The sequence below is a fragment of the Armigeres subalbatus genome, chromosome 3 (genome assembly GCF_024139115.2).
Source record: "Armigeres subalbatus isolate Guangzhou_Male chromosome 3, GZ_Asu_2, whole genome shotgun sequence".
Taxonomy (NCBI): Eukaryota; Metazoa; Arthropoda; class Insecta; order Diptera; family Culicidae; genus Armigeres; species Armigeres subalbatus.
Genome location: NC_085141.1, coordinates 202,848,966 through 202,866,781, shown reverse-complemented (window position 1 = coordinate 202,866,781; position 17,816 = coordinate 202,848,966). Strand labels below are relative to the sequence as shown.

The window sequence follows — 17,816 nt, the reverse complement described above, 5'->3', positions numbered from 1 at the left end:
TAAAATTCCCGCATATTTCCCGACATTTTCCCGGTTCTCCCGGTTTTCCCTGGTCACCCTGAGACACGTATTTCGACCTCAGTGTCTTATACTTGACCGTCTTCAGTGTCTCGTACTTGACTCGACTAGTGCTGGGAATTTGGTTTCATCAATACCCGCTAAGTATATATTACTTTACCGAAAAACCATATTTTTTAATCATACAATAGCATCACAAAATAGAAACATGTATATGTATATGTACTAGTCTACGTTGGGTGACGAAATGAAATAAACAAAATAAGCTGCGGAGGACGACGGAAGTCCTTCGTAGCTTAGTTGGGAAAGCACCTGTCTAGCGTACTGGTTTCGTGAAATCAAACCCCACCGATTAAAGTGGACCCTCCAATACGTTTTTCGAACTAAATCTGTCACATGTTGTGGAGTGCGTGATTTCTCGTGTTTCAGGTATTACGCTTTGATCCGGTCGAGACAAGTGCGATCTTTTATAGCTTGCAGTAGCCATCGGGAAAGTAAGTACAGTGCGTGTGTTATTCGTCGCGAGCCGGAGAAAAATATCTTTTTGATATTTGGCGGATAATGCGTTTGTATTGCGCTTTGCTTCGGTCAAGTAAGGGCAAGTAAGTACAGAATACTGCACGTCGGTTCGGTCGTCAAAAACTCGATCCTTTACAGTTTGCATATGCCATCGGGCATGCATGGTGACTATTGTCCATGCTCGGTTCATATACATGTCGAACGATCTTGTATCGTTGTAGTTTGTGCGGTCGGGAAGTAAATCAATAGATATACGTTTGGTCGTGTTCCTGCTCGGTGTGCAGGTAGTTAGTTTGTTTTACTTTGTGTGGCCGAATCATGGTTAGGTAAAATCACTGTGTATAAAGAATGGCACGGTCGTATCGCTTATCAGAGTGAATCCAGATCCAATGATGCCTACCAACTAACTGATAATCCTTCACGCAGAGAAAATCTGCCTTTTGAACTAAAAAATAAAATTATTGAAATATTTTTTAAACTCAAATATTTTATTTTTTAAACCAAAACTAAAATATATTTATTTCGAAAATTTTTATTTTTATTTCTACTGCAATCCAGTATAAATTAATACAGTATATTATAAACTAGTTTGTGAAGTAAATATTTGAAAAAATTACAAATATAATTATTGTGGTTATATTTTTCATACGCAGCCTAACCAAAAATAAAACAATTGATAATCACAAGAAATTTCATATAACATTTAAAATAAATTTTTGAATTTAAGAAAAAATATCGTTAAAAGCGAAAACTTTCCTTTTTGATTTAAAAATATTTTTTGTACACGCAAAAAAATATATTGTAAATTCAACAATTTTTATTTTGAGTGCTGTTTTGGAACATTGTAGAAACAACAATATTTTTTGTCAAATCAAATCTTTTTTATTGTTGAATTCAACAAATAAAATTATTGGCCGTGGAACAATAATTATTTTTGTTGTTTTTATACATAATATCATTGAGTTTAAACAATATTTCTCTGCGTGTTCCTGTGGTTTTTGTGGAGACGCAGAGGTAAACACGGTCTTCAAATAGCAAAAACCACCTACTAATATACCTTCCCTCTTCCTAACTGACTACAAGGTCGTGGCCGGCGCCGTTATTGATCATTTGAATATTAGAGTCACTGAAACTTGCACACTGAGAATGCTTGAACAATCCCAGTCAATCATTCAGTTCATTCTTTGTGCAATTTCGCTGGTTCTGGTCAAACAAGGAGTAGCAACCATAGATATGTGTAGTCAGTCAAAGCTAAGCTAAGCTAAGCTAAATCTGTCACATGTTGTGCATATGCATAAATTGACTTTCAGAGACTTTATATACGAGACGTTATATGTACTTACCTCTACTGTAGATAAATTTGATTCTCCATCATAACCTCCAATTGCCCACAATTTACCTGTAACAAAATGTACATTATTCAACATAATTTATCTAATTTTTTTTTATAACTTTATTTATATGTTACTTATCTAATATTCTATCTAGAACAACTAAATCACACATCGGAATGTAGGATTGTAGATTCGACAATAATATTGTATTAATAACTTCATTAATACTTTAATATTGTTTCGAACAAAAAAAATATTGATGAATCAATCGAATGATTTAATCGATCAAACGTGTTTTTTGGAAAGTATTTATTATCAATATAATTAATAAAATTTTTGAACCGATGGATAATATTTGATTCGCTCAGTCAACAATAATTATTATATTCAAGTAACATTTAAACTCTACAAGAGTGTAATAAAATATATATCTCGCTTAACTTTTCAAAAGGACCTAAGTAACATTTTTTTCATGAATTAATTTGAATAGCGCAATCAATAGAACAACATGAAAGCTTTTGATTGCAGTACTCAAATTAAGTCATGAAAAAAATGTTACTTAGGTCCTTTTGAAAAGTTAAGCGAGATATGTATATATATTAGGGTATCCCAAAATTGGACAAAGTCTGGAATGTTGGGGGCTCAACCTTCAAATGAAAGCTTACACGGAAGAAAAAAATTACAAAGCGTTGAGTTTTTTTTAAAGCTACTTTTGAGTTATTTTTTTCTCTTCTCTTTTATCCACTCTTTCTACTGTTGTCAAAAACAAAAGAACAAAACAATCCAACGACGCCAGTTCAATGGGAAGCCAATTTTGAGTTTTATTACCTGAAATCGAAATTGAGTGAAATAAACCTCCATTTGGGTAAATAAATTTTCCGTTGGGTACTTTTTTAACCTGAGAGTAAAGGCAAACTACTTCGAGCCCATTTACTCAATTTTGGCTTCCCGTACGAGGTTGGGAGATTTGAACCCACTATTGGGTAGTTTGGGTAGCCCCGAGGCATTTTATGAAAAAGAGGCATTTTTTATGAGGAACATTGAAAAAAATGGTATTTCGGAAAAAAAATCGATGGAACCCATGCATTTCATATTTTTTGCATTTCTCGTACACCAATTTGTAACGAAAAGACTATATATTCACTTCCAAGACGATTTTGTGATAGAAGGTCCGGAGACCCATAGTGTTATATACCAATCGACTCAGCTCGACGAATTGAGATGATGTCTGTCTGTGTGTATGTGTGTGCGTGTGTGTATGTGTGAGCGCAAAATAAAACTCACTCATCTTTTAGGCACTTATCTTGATCCAATTTGTTTGCAATTGCATTCGAAAATTGGCCAGATCGGACTATGGGATCAAAAGATATGGCAAAAATACGATTTATATACAAAAAACACGCTAAGAAATTCTCACTCAATTTTTTAGTATATCTGATGTACGAGAAGGGCACAAACACCGCTAGGTGGATCAATCAGGGTTTTTACATTTAACTTGGAAGTTTAACTTTATGGTAAAACATTGACACGGCATGGAGTACGTGTTTTCTCTGGTTTCGGACAGCAAAACGATCGCGTGATCTGCCGAAATATTATGTTCTGCATTGCGCGACCGGTAATAAAGTTAATCAGTTCAGTCCGTGTTTTCTCTTGTTTCGGACAGCAGATGAAGAGAAAGGGATTTTTTTTGTGTCCTGTCGTGTTTCTCCAGTAAGCAGTGTGATCGGCCGGTCGTCAAAATTTAGTTACGCTTTGTGCGGGTGAGTAAGTTAATCAGAAAGTGAAAATTTGGTTCGCATTTAGTTGTGTAGTGCGGTCGATAATTAAAATAATAAGCGTTCGTTCAATTGTTTTTGTTTTAAATCAAACTACACGCTATACACGGCAGACCGTTTACCAAAACCAACCCTGCTACACTTCCTACCTCATATATCCAACATCCCAGTGATTTCTCGTGGAAGAGCAGATGACTCGTCGGCTTCTATCAAAGCGAGTATCACGGCAGTAGACACGGCCGGCGCTGGTATTGCTTATTTTTGGGTCACCAGTTCTTACACATTGAAGATGATGTTAGTCCCAAACTTCATCTGTTGGTTCTCTGTGTAATTACAGCTGACCTGGCAATAACGGAGTAGCAACCGTGGGCGGTCGATCATGCTCATGCACACGGTATCACGATGACACGGCATTTCTTAGGCCTAGGGGAACGGTTCGCCACTTCATCTCATAGCTCCTATTTCCATCCCATCAAAAACAAAGCAATGGAAAGGAATTTGGTTTGTTTATTTTATTATTATTATTATTATTTATTATTTTTGTGATTTTTTTCGGCAGTGAGCACGCATGTTGACAAAAAGAAGCGACGAATTTGGTGCCGTATTTCTTTGTTTAGCGATGAGATGGATATATGTACACTGAGATGGAGATCGGAACAGTTCCCCTATATATTTTCCACTGACTGGCTACAAATTGCTCAGTAAGTGATGCTTGTGATGTCTCTCAACAACATGGAAATTAATTGTTTTCTGTACTAACTTGATTTTTTTGGTAGGAACGGTCATATGAAAATAAAAACCCTTCTAGATCATTTTAATGTCGATTTATTATATTAAAGCTTATTCTACGTCATTGCAAAAATAGTGCAGAGGTAAAAAAAAATATTCGAAATTTGAAGACACCAAGAAATGAAAAGCACATGTTAAGAGCAGTTTTGGGAAAATTCAAAATCTAAAAACTCAAGAACGATTCAAATCAAACGCGAATTGAAACGCAACTCACCTCAAAAATCATGGTTCTCCTTCGTATATTAAGGTCTGAGGGAAGCTCTCTCGCGGTAGAGCGCTATTTTCGTACTAAAATGTCTATAACTCGAAATTGGGAACGAACTTCGCTTATCCCAACTGACAATCTCTTTGAAATTTATCAAGGATGTATTTGTCTTTTTTGTCTCATTCGTCTTGACAAGACAGAATCACCGTCTTCGACCAGAGGTCGCACAGACTGAACACTTAACATCTAGCATGAGACAACGGACAGGACATTTACACAACACCCAGTGGACCAGTGGAGAGCTTTTCGCTTTACGAAAAGTTTTCTCTTTACCGGGGCGGGAATCGAACCCACACTCCGCAGCACATGCGTCTAGACGATTGACGTCGCTAACCGCACGGCCACGAAGTCCACAAGTCTTATTTGTCTTATTTGTCTTATTTGTCTTATTTGTCTTATTTGTCTTATTTGTCTTATTTGTCTTATTTTTCTTATTTTTCTTATTTGTCTTATTTGTCTTATTTGTCTTATTTGTCTTATTTGTCTTATTTGTCTTATTTGTCTTATTTGTCTTATTTGTCTTATTTATCTTATTTGTTTTATTTGTCTTATTTGTCTTATTTGTCTTATTTGTCTTATTTGTCTTATTTGTCTTATTTGTCTTATTTGTCTTATTTGTCTTATTTGTCTTATTTGTCTTATTTGTCTTATTTATCTTATTTGTCTTATTTGTCTTATTTGTTTTATTTGTCTTATTTTTCTTACTTACACAGTGATGCTGCTGTTATCACCCAAATACTTTTCAATGCTTGTGTGGAAACCTTGTACAGAAATCCTCCCACGATATTTTCTAATGTTGTTCTAGAAACGGCTCATGTTTTCATTTTTCAAAACCAGCTGGAGTTTGTTTATTTTGATTTCCTCATTGCGTGATTGGTCGGCGCTGCTGCTGTTCTCTCGCCGAACCACTGCATGAGTGATAAATTTCTTCCCCATTGTTGCCAATCCCTTTTGTTCTCCGTTTACGGCAAATTCTCAAGCAATTGTAAACTGCATAATGATGAAATAATTTTGGCGACACTGACAGCGTCATTCTGGCGGGCTGAATTGGGCAATTTTCTCTCTCAGAGAGTGCTACCACGTGCTTTTTTAACTTCCTTCCCTCAGACCTTAACAATAAATTAACGTTCAACGCATAGAACAATGCATACTCTTGCGAGTGTAAACAATAAATTGCTTCCAAATTGATTTTGAACACTTTTTGGAGCAAAATGATTTTTTAGGAAGTGAGTGAAATGATCCGTTTTAGCATGGAAAACTCAGACGTGATGCATTCCTTTAAACTCGCAAACGAGTTGATTGATTGAGTTTTAAGAATGATTTTACCAACACTGGTTAACAGTAAAAAATTGCGACTGAACAAGTCTTGGAAAACAATGTGACAGAAAACTTATTGAAGTTTTTTTTAAATTCTGGGACTTGATTGCAGTTTCCTGCGCTAAGATACAGCCACCTGGAACAACAGAAATGATGTTATTGCCGCAAAAATAAAATGCCTTCGTTTGTGTGTTACAAACGATCCAGCGAGCGAACTCTTGCAGTATAGGAGTAACACATAATTTATGTGGTTCAAAGGCAGACCAAGATTGTTAATGGTCGTAGCAGAAACCATCAAAATAATTCTTTAAAACGCTCCGTTTTGAGTATTCGTAGGCAAAACAGTTTGTAATTATTGTAGATTGTTCTTATTTCCTGATATTCCATAATTGTTAGATGCTAAATATTTCAATATGCCAAACAAATATGTAATGATAATAGTAATTTATGTAACTAGTTGCCAATAGGTTATTTTTTCAACGCTCTTGTACGTTTATTCAACGAGGCTTGCTGAATGGAATAAATACTACGAATGCTGACAACTCGAGTTGCACACAGTCTTATTTCGAAATGACGTAAAATGAGCTTTAATATGATAAATCGACATCAAAATGATCTAGTTGGATTTACTCCACATGATCGTTCTTGCCAAAAAATCAAGTTGGTACAGAAAACAATTAATTTCCATGTTATCGAGAAACATTGCACAGCTCGACAAACCATGACACGATAGCTGAACATACCCATGGATAGTTTTGAAGTCATATCCATCAAATTATTATACTCACCTATTATAGACTTACTAAGCATTTTGTTGTCAGTCATGTTACTGCTGTTCCATTGTTGGGTTTTATTATAGCACTCAAATGAGTGTTATAATCAATTTTAGGCAACTCATTTGAATGCTCCAATGGTTATTAAAGTACCCATTTCAGGGTGACCACTAAACTTCCATTTTAAAATTCCCTCATATTTCCCGATATTTTTGAAAAATTCCCGATGCAATTTTGAAGATTTCAAATCAGACGAGGAACCGAGAAGAATAAATATGACTTGTTACGGTTTATTTTATCTTACCTGTAAGTGACAAATGTCTGATTGGAATTGTGAATGTTCTATTCCTGAATGTTCTGTGTTTGGGCCTGAAGATAGGCAATTAAAATTATAGATAGAAAGATTCCCAGACACAGACTCAATATTGTTGGTGCCACATGGCACAAATTATTTCGAGGTGCCCAAATAGGATCTGAATCCTACACCAAAATAGAGCTATGTATTCAACGCCTTGGCTGTTGTAGACAAAATGCAAAACGCAATGAAAACACATTTGCGGGATTTGACTGATGGATAAAAATCTTTAATGAAACCTCGTCATATCTCGCAATGGGCAAAACATTGGACGTTTCTCTCAGGGCACAGAGAGAACGTCAGTTATTTGTATTTGTTGATTGTAGTGTTATTATTTATTTTTGTATGTTCGTAAAACTTTTTATTGTAATATGGCTCCCCGACGAAAATTTGTAACTCAGGTGTTGAGGACAAGATTCTTCACTTACCTAGTTGTAAGTTAAGTAATTTTAAGTTCTGTCACCATGTATGGTGTTTTATCCTGTGTTCTGGCATCAATGTGTGATGCGTCAGGAATTATTTTTCGTTTACCGTCTTTCGTTATCGTTACCGCTACCGTTAGCAATGCTCGGAATTCCATCGTTGTATGGGTATTTGTTTGAGATTGCGTAATTTAAGTTAGATTAAGGTAATCGTCCTCCTCAACACCTTTCCTCCAATCAAATTGACGAAATTTTGTGGATGCTTCTAGACCATCCACGAAAATTTCGTTCCAATTCAGTTGAAGGTTGTGTTACAGTTTATTTTATCTTACCTGTAAGTGACAAATGTCTGATTGGAATTGTGTATATTTCCATTTCCTGCATGTTACGTGTTTGGGCCTGAAGATAGGCAATTAAAATTATAAGTAGAGAGATTCCCAGACCCAGACTTTATATTGCTGGTGCCACATGGCACAAATTAATTAGGGGTGCCCAAATAGGATCTGAATCCTACACCAAAATAGAGCTATGTATTCAACGGCTTGGCTGTTGTAGACAAAATGCAAAACGCAATGAAAACACATTTGCGGGATTTGACTGATGGACCAAAAACTTATAAGGAAACCTCGTCATATCTCGCAATGGGTAACAAATTGGCCGTTTCTCTCGGGGCACAGAGAGATCGTCAATCATTTTAATTTGTTAAATGTGTTTATTGTTTATTTTGTATATTTGTAAAACTTTTTATTGTAATATGGCTCCCCGACGAAAAGTTGTAAGTTAAGTAATTTTAAGTTCTTTCACCAAGTTTGGTGTTGTCTTCCTGTTTTCTGGCATCAATGTAAGTGATGCGTCAGGAACTAATTTTGTATTATCGTTACCGTATCGTTTGCAATGCTCAGAGTTCCATCATCGCATGGATTGATTTGTTTGAGATTGCGTAATTTAAGTTAGAATAGGAAGTAATCGTCCTCCTCAACACCTTTCCTCCAATCAAATTGACGAAATTTTTGTGGATGTTTCTAGACCAGCCACAAAAATTTCGTTCCCGTTGGTTGAAGGTTGTGTTACGGTTTATTTTATCTTACCTGTAAGTGACAAATGTCTGATTGGAATTGTGAATGTTCTATTCCTGAATGTTCTGTGTTTGGGCCTGAAGATAGGCAATTAAAATTATAGATAGAAAGATTCCCAGACACAGACTCAATATTGTTGGTGCCACATGGCACAAATTATTTCGAGGTGCCCATATAGGATCTGAATCCTACACCAAATGGAGCTATGTATTCAACGCCTTGGCTGTTGTAGACAAAATGCAAAGCGCCATAAAAACACATTAGTGATGGACTGATGGACAAAAATCTTATAAGGAAACCTCGTCACATCTTGCAATGGGTAACACATTGGACGTTTCTCTCGGGGCACAGAGAGATCGTCAGTTATTTTAATTTGTTGAATGCAGTGGCGTAGCCAGAAAATTGGTCTGGGGGGGGGTTTTCAGAACATTTTTTTTTGGTAAAAAAAATTTTCTTCTAAAAATTTTGTCTCTGGGGGGGGTTTTATGCCCAAAACCACCCCCGTGGCTACGCCACTGGTTGAATGTATTGTAAACTGTTTATATTTGTATGTATGTAAAATAATTTTATTGTAATAGACTGTTACGCTCTTTTCAAATGTTGGTCTAGACTAGAGTAAACCTTAAAATAAAGTGAAGAAGCCGTTGAGAGAATAAGCATTTTTGCGTCTGCTAATATTTTTTCATCCATCGGCTGGCTCATCTCTTTTGCTGCAAACCACTTTAATAAAAATAATAATAATTATAAACTTCACGCTTTTGCTTATTATCCATCTCTATTTTTTTCCTCAATCTATTTTCAGTTTTTGAGACTTATTTTACTTTGACCACTGATGTATTTTTGATTTGATTATTTCTACTATTGCTACCTACAAAAGATATTTTAGTTACTAGATAAAGATTGTCGCTTCGGTTCCCTTTGTTCTGCTGTCCGAAACATGTGTGGTACATACCTGTCAAATCGTATGGATTTTTCTTCTTTGACATTTAGCTCCCCTATCCTCGCCAGCAAAAGATGTTCCGGACAGCGACGACAGCGACAATCTTTATCTAGTAACTAAAATATCTTTTCTACCTACACATCCTGATCTTATTATGGCATCATACTCCAGTCTTTCTTTCATCCTCTTGCTGGTTTACGATCAAACATCTAAAACACTTCTTCTATACAGCGTTACCATGTGTTAAAATTAAGATGGTAACAACGAATGTCCAGAGATTGTTAATAAGCGTGCCTTGAAATGGACATAATTGGAAATACTCGACCGATGTCGACAACTCTCCAGACACAACTCGAGTGGCTTTCAAGAGAATATCGATAAAGCATCTTGAGGAATCCACAAGCTGCAATGAAATGCTAATTAGCTTTTTCTCGGACTCTTGGAGATATCTATGGTCTCTGAAACCTGCCGAAGCGTAGGTGGCATGTTGCTTTCCATCATCACTACCGAGGGCTCTAGACTCGACATTAGAGAATTCTGATTTCAATATCATTTTTATTATACATTCGACAAATCTCCGAATAGTTCTTCAAATAGTTTTAAACGTTACGTGGAAAAACATATGCATTTAAAATAGTAATTAATGTTTTTTCATGTTATACACTACAACTTCTTATATATAAAAATGAAATGGTCTGTGTTCGTATCCGCATAACTCGAAAACGGCCGGATGGATTTTTTTCATTTCTTCAGCAGAAACATTCGTTATAGTTTCCGACGGGTTTATATGATATTTCCTAATGCGAAAATTACGAGTAAAGTTGAGCAAATCGTGAAAGGCAAAAATTGTGATTCCTATGCGAACTTTGCATGGGCAGTTCGGAACGCACATTTTCGCCTACTATGCAGGACAACGTCTGCCGGGTCGACTAGTAATTATACATATTTAATTAAATGAACACCTGGTGGCTTTTTTCCCGATTTTTTGTGTAATTTCAAGAAATTCCCGACTTTTTCCCGCATTTCCCGCATGGACTTTCAATTCCCGCATATTTTCCGCATTTACCGATTTCCCGACTCACTGGCCATCCTGTCATTTTGTTGGTATGGAAAAGTAGGCGATTCTTCACCTAAACATGAACTGTTAAACCAGGTAATCCGGAACTAGGATAGGATGTGCCAATAAGTCATAAAAAATCGTACCGATTTTCTGTCATTATCGTACCGGTTGCTGATTGGGTGAAAATGACAATCGATTACTTCGATCGGTGGTGGCACATTTTCAGAAGGGTAGCTTATTGTTAACTTGGCCGTGTTGCTGGTGAATAAAATTGATATTCATAAAAACATGCAAAAGTTTTGTTTTTATTGATTTCTTGTGTAAAATTAAATTATTCTGGACTGTGAATGATATATTCATGAATCTCAAAGGTTATGCCAATTAAAACCACTCAATTTGAAGCACCATTGACCACATTTCCACCCTTTTCACTCTGAAACTCATCTAATTCACGTGAAATCTTGTTTATGTTAGTATGTAACATCTTTCACGATGAATGATGAAAGAAATGAACTAGAAAAAATCAAATATAATAACAGATTATTTGGTGGATTTTGCATAAAAATGATTTGGAAGCACTGGTTACCACCTCGTCGAAGCAATCGACTGAGGAAACAACAAGGCAGTCAAAATTGAGTTGTCACATCCTATCCTAAATCCGGAATTGCGAAACGTATTTTTCCAATCTGCAGCAAATCGCAAATAACGTTTAAACGGATAGAGATAGAAGGTTGCTATTTTTAGCAAAATGTTCATTATAAAATTAACCATCTTACCCATTTCGTGTAGTTAGTTTCAAATGCGTTATAAGGGTTACGCATTTTGAATGAATTAATAGACAAATATATTGAAAATTCATCATTTCAGGGCATTCAAAGTATCAGTGAAAAATATAAAGACCTGGAACATGCCATATCAATATTGGTCCCGGGCCCCCACAAATCTTATGTACCAAAATCAACATTTTTTGTACATTTTGGGGCCCCCACAAGCTGTCGGCCTCGGGGCCCCCTTCCGGCTAAATCCGGCCCTGCATACACACATACATACATACATACACAACACACATCACCTCAGTTCATCGAGCTGAGTCGATCGGTACAGTGACCGTCATAATAAAAAGCCCACTCGCCGTTTTTCATACAAAATGGTCAACTTTGGAGATCTAGATCTCGATTGCGTGTGAACCAATTTTGCTGAAAATTTGACCAGAGCTCAGATATAACTTGAATTTTACCACACCTGAGTTTCGACCATATTGATTCATAGGGTAAAAAGTTATTGCGATAATACCAAAATGGATTTTCTGGCAAAAAATTATTTTTTAAATGTCTTAAATTCTATAGGTTGTAAACTGATGACTTATTCAGCAAAAACGCGTATTTTGACAATACAAAAAAGTTTGCGGAATACACAAGAACACTATGAGTTGTAGTTTTCAAGATATTATAAAATCATTTTTTCGCCAAAAAAATCGTTTTGGTATTACCGCAATTATTTTTTACCCTATGAATCAATATGCCCGAAACTCAGGTGTGGTAAAATTCAATTTATATCTGAGCTCTGGTCCAATTTTCAGCAAAATTGGTTCACACGCAATCGAGATCTAGATCTCCAAAGTTGACCATTTGGTATGAAAAACGGCAAGTGGGCTTTTTATTATGCAGGTCACTGTATATAACACTATGGGTCTCCGGGCCTTCTATCAAAAATTCTCTTTTGGAGCAATCATATAGCCTTTCGGCACAACTTTGTTGTACGAGAAAGGCAAAAATGCACTTTTTTCATAAAATACCCTCACTACCCCTAAACGTCATTTCCCAGAGTTGCTATATGCTAACGTTTTGAGTCACGTGATTGACGATAAAAGGAAGTCACTAAGAGCAAAAATGTAAAAAAGTACGTTTTCCCAAACGAATTTAAAACACGTTGCGGAAAGCAAGGACGCAGCCCATCGAGCCCATATTTTGCACAGTTGATTGGGGTTCCAAAACGATTCAGGAAAACCTTCATCTCACTTGGTTGGATGAAGCTTGCATTTCCCCATACAATTACGCCCCACTCTAATATATATATATATATATATATATATATATATATATATATATATATATATATATATATATATATATATATATATATATATATATATATATATATATATATATATATAAGTCTATCATCTTGATATCCACGACACTTACCCATATTTGCAGCTAAAGCCACCCGACTTCTCTTTACATTCATCGGAGCAATCAATTGCCATTGATCCTTTTCGGGTGTGTACACTTCTACTGAACGCAGAAAGCAACTTCCATCGTAACCTAAAAGCACAAGAAATGATTTAAATATGATATTTGTTTTCAAATGCAGAACGATTATCCCGCAAAATTCGGATAATCGAATTGGGGCATAAACACTAAGCTGCGAGGCGGCTCTGTCCCAGTGTGGGGATGTTAAGCCAATAAGAAAAAGAAGAAGAATAATGGATTTACCGGCATTTCCACTTTAAGGTTCCCCAAAACACACGCTAGGCGACTAGTTGTCGCCATCGCGGCGATGAAATCGCTCAGGTCTGGAGGAGCCTTTATTCCGATTATCATCACATTGAATACAATGTACACCCAATGTTGAATACAATGTAATAAATAATAGGTATACTTGGAATATATTATTTGGAAAATATATTGCTAACCTCCCATGTATGTGTTGTTCTAGAAGAGGCCTGTTTTGTGTGAATTGAACACAAAATTGTGTTCAATTCACACAAATCGTTTTCAATAAAATACACAGATTTGATTTGAAACCTTTGATCAGATATAAATTATTGAGATATTTGTGCCGGAATGTCTTATGCTCGTATTTCAGAGGTATCTTTCTATGGAGCTCAATGTCCGACTGCGAAATCTTCAGAACACAATGTCCGATTGCGAAAAAACAAAGTCAATGCCTTCAATGGCGATGTTAAGGTGGTTATACAACAAAGCCACAAATCGGCCATCTTGGAAACCACGTGCTTTTTCTAGTGATTTTTCAAGAGCACGAATTGAGAGAACAACAACGCCCATGGGGATCACAACATCTGTAGATCGTTTGATTACTCATGCTAAGCAATCGACTTTGATTTCAGCATTGTACAAAAAATATTTCGCTGGTTTTGAACTTTTGATAATAGGAGTAGAAAATCGTGTGATGAATTTGAAATTCACCACATGGCTTGATTGTATAATCACCTTAAAGCTTCCGTTTATGCACAAAAAGGTGCAAATCGAATCATAGATGGCTGAGAAATGGATGTGGCAATATTTTCTAATAGTAGTTTGTGCAACTAGTTGCAAAAAGATGATTTTTTCAGCACGAGTTGTACGTTTATCCAACAAGGCTTGCCGAGGGCCCACAAGCATGTACCAGCACGTCGATTTCGGAATCAACAAATGCTATGGATCCCCAGCCACCGCACGCGGTACGGGCACTACAATCCCTCATACTTATGTACCCAAAACGTTGTTTGTACCGTTGCACGTTGTTTCCACCTGAAAAACACCTAGATTTTTCCCACAACCAATTGCGGTTGCAGTCTACATGATTCTTACAGATTCACATTCTAAGTGAAAACCACGTAAAAGCCTTACGTGAGTTTTCATATAAAATTCACTGGTCACGTAAGTTTCACCTAAATTTTCTGAAAAAGTTGTAACTATACGTGTTCACGTAAAATGTACCTGAATTTTCAGGTGAAAACAATATGCATTTTTTTGCGTGTGCTGTAGACGCTTTAATGGAGTTAGTGAAGAGTCTGACTTTTACATTAGTAGAGTAGTTTTTAAGAATAGGATTAAGTTAATTTAAAACAGTCTATGCGGGTTTTTAGTTTAAAGATGAAGATGGTGGTCTAAACAAATAAATAAATATTTTGACAAGTTGAATTCATCTTTGTCTCATTATAGTTAAGGTGACTCGGGGAGGCACTAAACACCGTGTTATTTTTCCTATCTTTTGTCTCTTTCTAGCATTATCACCTCGCAACTTTGGAGCGGCGTATTTCGGTTTTCAGTTGTTTGATGTAACTGTAAATGTGTCAGCATGTAGATTGTGAGTAAGCACGCGCCGGTGATACTTTTTCAAAATCATATTTGTTGTAGAAAAAAAGTTAAGCATTCAATGATGAAAATGATAACGATTTGATTTCACCTTAAGGTGATTATACAATCAAGCCATGTGGTGAATTTCAAATTCACCACACGGTTTTCCACTCCTATTGTCAAAAGTTCAAATCTAGCGTAATAATTTTCGTACAATGCTAAAATTAAAGTCGATTGTTTAGCATAAGTAAGCAAACGATCTACGGATGTTTCATTTCCATGGGCGTTGTGGTTCTCTCAATTCGTGTTCTTGAAAATCACTAGAAAAAGCACGTGGTTTCCAAGATGGCCGATTTGTGGCTTTGTTGTATAACCACCTTAAGCGAGTGTGGTATCGTGGTATGGTACCAAATGTAGTTAAAACCACGTAGTTTTTATTTTTGAAGTTTTTTTTCATGGAAAATCAATTGTAATGACCAGTGAATCAATATTCGAGCAACACCTAACAATGTACCCTCTGTCATCAACAGAGTTTGATACTGACAAACGCATCTCGCAACAAGCCTTTATAAATACGATGTTATTTTTTGTAATCACAGTTATATTCGCGAATATTTCCATAAAAGCAAAAACTACGATAGCATAAAACTGGAATTCGAAGTAGAAATAATGCAAAATAATGGAATGAAAAATTTGAAACAAAATTGTCTTTTTTTTTTGTTGCTGACAATTTTTTTCGAATCTTTGTCATTTATTGTCTCCGACAAAAACAAAGCTTTGTCGTTAGTTTTTTTTTTGTCGCTTGTTTCGCATGCGCAAAAAAAAATTGTTTGTGTCTTCATTAAGGAGACTTTTAGCCCTACACAGAAAAAATAAAGAACCTAAAGAAAAGTTTAATGGGTCTGTTCAAATATTACGTAACGCGAAAAACGTTGTTTTTAAGAACCCCCACCCCCTCGTAACAATCTGTAACAAAATTTAGAATTACCCCCACCCCTATGCGTAACGCGTAACAAATACATTTTTTTTGAAAAAATATTGTTTTTGGTAGAATTTGAGCCACGATACAATAAATTATTATTTTTTGTGTATTTTATGCTATTTTGAAGACAATAACTATTTTTTTGTAAAAAATTAATATTTTTTCTCAATTGTTACGCGTAACATTTTCTCGAAGGACCCCCACCCCCTATATTTTGCGTAACAAATCGTAACAAAAATAAAACAACCCCCCACCCCCTATTGCGTTACGTAATATTTGAACAGACCCTAAAGAACTCAACTTTAAGTACGAAGTTCAAATTTTTAACTAGATAAGATAATTTTAAAATGCTTATTATAAATTCTAGACAAATTGTAATTAAAATCTGATTGATGTACGATACGGGAAAAGTTCTGAATTACATATTCGGAAGCTTATCTCAATTTTTTGAATATTTTCCAAAAATGTGCCTATCATACAGTTCGGAACTTTTTCCGTATCATACTTCAATCAGATTTTAATTAAATTTTGTCTAGAATTTATTAGGGGAACAGACGGCTTTGGCAGGTTTTGTTCTATTATTGGCAGGGGTTTTTTTTTCGACCGAATTTTATGAAATTTGGCCACAATATTCTTTGATATGCAAAGAATGTTTAGGCCAAATTTGAGCATAATCAGTCATAAAAAACCCCCCTGCCAATAATAGAACAAAACCTGCCAAAGCCGTCATTACCCCTATAAGCATTTTAAAATTATCTTCCTATGCTGTGCTGTAGGATCTGTCAAAGTTAACACCGTCGTGTGTCTTCTTCTTATTTTTGCTTGGATTCGTCTATCATCAAAGTAGCTGTAATACGAACCACAACTGACAGCCACATTACCGTGGACCCCCGGTAATATGACCGTTTTTAATCTGAACACTTTTTAATTTGAACCCCGTTCGTTTGAACATCGTTCAAATTAAAAATGGTTCAAACATCATTTAGAAAAATGGAACACCGTGGAACGTAACGCAGAATCAAAACAAACCAGCGAAGAGAGCAGCCAGAAATCAATTTTTCTGATGCAAACAGAGTAACTAGAAGTTCAAATTAAAAATGAACCCCGTTAATTTGAATGAGGTAACGTTCAAATTATCGGGGGTCCACGGTGTTAGCAATCAAAGCAATCTGGAAATGTGTCATTGTCATCAGTCACATGTAGTGAAGTATCAATAGGACAAGGTGTTTCAAGACACTCCTGCTTGCCAACAGATAGAATAAACTCCACAGGGTGCAGAGGGTAAAAAGAACTGTTTAGAACTAAAGTAGAACTCACCTCCACAAGCATATAATTTACCACCAAGTGCAGCAACTCCTAGCCTGCATCTACGATTCAGCATTGACCGCACCTAGACAATCAAGGAAAAAAGGTTAAATCAAGACAAAATTTTCAAAACGACTTATCTGCTTTTGTAAACAAAGATTGAAACGACGATTTGACGAATCTGATAGCACTCCCACGCAACACCATCAACAGGTAGCGGAAACCTTCACCTACCTATTGGTGGTGTTGGTTTGCGTGGGAGAGCTATCAGATTTGTCAAATCGTCGTTTGAATCTTTGTTTAGAAAAGCAGATAAGTCGTTTTGAAAATTTTGTCTTGAAATTTTCAGGAAATAAGGAAAAAGGTCGTACACATATTACGTAAGCACTTATGGGGGGAGGGGTGTTTGTCATTTTCTTACACTCCATAAATTAAATTAAATTGTATGAAGAAAATCTAACATGGGGGGGAGGTGGGTTGAAAAGCTCAGAAAAGCTGCTTACGTAATTAATGCACGGCCCCAAAACACTATCAATAGCAGTTACCTTAGTCCATGTGTTTGTTGTTACGTCATATCGTTCAACCGAATCAAAAATGGAAAGTCCGTCATGACCGCCTGAATGATATAGTTGAACAATGAATCACAAATGTTTCGAAATTTTCGTAAATACGTTTTTATGGCAGTTTTACTAAGCAATCAAGAATAAATTATAAAAATGTCTCTGAACTTACCTAAAGCATACACATAACCTCCAAGAGGGGCTACTCCACCTGAAATGAAATAATTAAACAAAAATTGACATT

At 35.9% G+C, this 17,816-nt stretch overlaps 1 protein-coding gene across 1 annotated transcript in view; it reads right to left on the bottom strand.

The window, feature by feature from the left end:
• LOC134226764 (kelch-like protein 18) overlaps nt 1-17,816 on the bottom strand; it is a 121,504-nt gene that overhangs the window by 9,746 nt on the left and 93,942 nt on the right. The window contains exons 9-13 of the mRNA XM_062707736.1: nt 17,745-17,783; nt 17,558-17,628; nt 17,025-17,097; nt 12,848-12,967; nt 1,881-1,936 (exon numbers count right to left, since the gene is read on the bottom strand). Coding sequence (XP_062563720.1) covers nt 1,881-1,936; nt 12,848-12,967; nt 17,025-17,097; nt 17,558-17,628; nt 17,745-17,783 — 359 coding nt within the window. The remainder of the gene's footprint in view (nt 1-1,880; nt 1,937-12,847; nt 12,968-17,024; nt 17,098-17,557; nt 17,629-17,744; nt 17,784-17,816) is intronic.